The 3,055-nt window shown below is 39.0% G+C and overlaps 1 protein-coding gene across 1 annotated transcript; it reads left to right on the top strand.

Moving 5' to 3' along the window:
* The first annotated feature begins 839 nt into the window (after positions 1–839).
* LOC102903438 (uncharacterized) lies at positions 840–1,989 on the top strand. Its single transcript, XM_076577456.1, has one exon. It carries the CDS (start codon positions 967–969, stop codon positions 1,852–1,854), a length of 888 nt encoding a protein of 295 aa, XP_076433571.1. The 5' UTR covers positions 840–966; the 3' UTR covers positions 1,855–1,989.
* Positions 1,990–3,055: the final 1,066 nt, after the last annotated feature.

The raw sequence follows: 3,055 nt of genomic DNA, 5'->3' as shown, positions 1-3,055 counted from the left end.
AAGGAGCATGGCAGCAGCTAGGCAAGCACAGTGCTGGAGCAGTGTTTGAACACTTACATCTCACCAAAAGCAAGAGGTGTAGACAGAGAGAACTGGGAATGCTGTTGGCTTTTAAAGCCTCAAAGCCCATACCCAGTGACACAGCCACTCCATCAAGACCATGCCTCCTAATCCTTCCCAAATAGTTCTGCCATCTGGGGACTAAGTACTGAAAGATATGAGCTCATAGGCATCATTTTCATTAAAAATATCTCCTCCAGGGTTCTCATCCTGATATGACACTTCTTAGAGGAAGACAAGGGACTTACTTATATGCTCTTATTTTATATTTTACTCTTAAAAACAAAGGAACTAGGATTTTGGCTGGTTAAGCATTCAGGCCTTTGGGCAGTAATTCAGCTGAGACCCATTCCGGATGAGGACTCAGAGGCCTCCAGTCTGAGGAGACAAGACCAGCTGAGGATCCGGCGAGAACGCAGTGACCTATAATGATGTGCATGTTGGCTTCACTTGGGAAGAGTAGACTTTGCTGAATCCTTTCCAGAAGAATCTCTACAAAGATGTGATGCTGGACACCTACTGGAACCTCGCTACTATAGGGTACAGTTGGAGAGACAATACTACTGATGAACATTTTCAAAGTTCCAGAAGATGTGAAAGGTATATCATTTTCGCTCTGGATACAAGACATATGAGCACAGGAATACGGAAAAACATTATACCTCTTTCTCAGACCAATTAGAAGATATGTAGCAGTCCCCACATTGAATATATTGGTTGAATTTGATGCAAGTATACAAGTATGAAAGAAACCAAACTGGAGAGAAACCTTTTGTATATTTTCAATGTGGTAAAGCCTTTGCATATGAGAGTCATCTTCACAGGCATGAAAGAACACATACTGCAGAGAAAATCTTTGAATGTAATCAGTGTGGTAAAGCCTATACTCATCAGAGTAGTCTTCAGATGCATAAAAACACTCATAGTGGAGAAAAACCCTCTGAATGTATTCAATGCAGTAAAGCCTTTGTTTATCACAGTAGCCTTCAGATGCATAAAAAAACACGTACTGGAGAAAACCCCTATGAATGTAACCAATGTGGTAAAGCCTTTGCACAGCATGGTAATCTTCAAAGGCATGAAAGAACACATACTGGAGAAAAATTATACAATTGTAATCAGTGTGATAAAGCCTTTTTAAAATACATTAGTCTTCAAATACATAAAAGAAAACATAGTGGAGAGAAATGTTATGAATGTAATCAATGTGGTAAAGCCTTTGTTCATCACAGTATTCTTCGAAGGCATGAAAGAATACATACTGGAGAGAAACCCTATGAATGCAATCAATGTGGTAAAGCCTTTGTTCATAACAGCGGTCTTCAAGTACACAAAAGAAGACATACTGGAGAGAAACCCTATGAATGTAAGCAATGTGGCAAAGCCTTTGCACAATATGGTCATCTTCAAAGGCATGAAAGATCTCATACTGGAGAGAAACCCTATGAATGTATTCAATGTGGCAAAGCCTTTGTGCATCAGAGTCATCTTGAAATGCATAAAAGAACACATACTGGAGAGAAACCGTATGAATGTATTCAATGCGGTAAAGCCTTTGCACAACAAAGTAATTTTCAAATGCATGAAAGAACACATACTGGAGAGAAGCCCTATGAATGTATTCAATGTGGTAAAGACTTTGCAAAGCGTGGCAGTCTTCAAATGCATGAAAGAACACACAGTGGAGAGAAACCCTATGAATGTAAACAATGTGGTACAGCCTTTGCACAGCGTAATAATCTTCAAATGCATGAAAGAACACACAGTGGAGAGAAACCCTATGAATGTAAATAATGTGGTAAAGCCTTTGCACAACAGAGACATCTTCAAATGCATGAAAGAACACATACTGGAGAAAGAATCTAATTAACGGGGTAAAGCATTTGTATCACAGTCATCTTCAAATTCATGAAACAACACATACTAGAGAGAAACCCTATGAATGTATTCATTATCATAAAATCTTTGCCTATCACAATCATCTTCAAATGTATATAAAAAACATACTGGAGAGAAACCTTATGAATGTAATTAGTGTTATAAATTCTTTGTATGTATCAGTAATCTTTGAAATCACGAGAAAAAAAGACATATTGCAGAGAAACATTAAAAATATAGTCTGTGTGATAATGTTTTGCATATTACACAGGAGAAAACAAAACAAAACAAAACAAAAAAACAAAGGAACTACTCTATTGCCCTACTTGTTTGTAATAGTCTGGATAAACTAGGTTATATATCAGTAACAAAACATCCTAAAGCCTCAGTGACCAAATAAGTCTGTTTTTCTCTGTTGTGTGTAATGGTATGTCAATAAAGGGGCTGTCTTAGTCCCTTTTCCTGCTGCTATAATAAAATGCTCTGAAAGAAGTTAAGGCAAAAGAGGTTTATTTTGGCTCACAATTCAAGGGGACAGTCCATCAGGGTGTGAAGTCATGGCAGCAGGAGCTTGAGACAGTTAGTCACACTGCATCTCCAAGCAAGAAATAGAGTGACGAATGCTTGTGCTCAGCTAGCGTTCTCATTTTTTTTTTAGTTTTTATTTTATTTTATTTCATTTCATTTTATTTTATTTTATTTTAGTTTACAATACCATTCAGTTCTACATATCAGCCATGGGTTCCCCTATTCTCCGCCCTCCCACCCACTCCTCTTACTCCCAGCCTACCCCTCCATTCCCACCTCCTCCAGGGCAGCGTTCTCTTCTTTATACAGTCCTGTACCCAAGGCCAGAAGAGCTGCCCACTTTAAGTGTGAGTCTTCCCACTTCAATGAAGCTAATCAATATAATTCTTCACAATCCTTCCCAGAGGTTCATGACTGCAGGCTCATCTCCTAGGTGATCCCAGACCCTGTCAAGTTGACAATGAACACTATTAATCACAGGAACTCATTCTCCCTCGGGTCACTCAGGGTTTCTATGAAGGAACAGTGCCATTTAGAACACTGTCAGTGAGTGAGCAGAGGGAACATAGTCCTGGAGAGTCTCCCACTG

This window comes from Peromyscus maniculatus, chromosome 1, assembly GCF_049852395.1.
Source record: "Peromyscus maniculatus bairdii isolate BWxNUB_F1_BW_parent chromosome 1, HU_Pman_BW_mat_3.1, whole genome shotgun sequence".
NCBI lineage: Eukaryota > Metazoa > Chordata > Mammalia > Rodentia > Cricetidae > Peromyscus > Peromyscus maniculatus.
The sequence above is the reverse complement of the archived record's forward strand: the minus strand, read 5'-3'. Positions and strand labels throughout refer to the sequence as shown.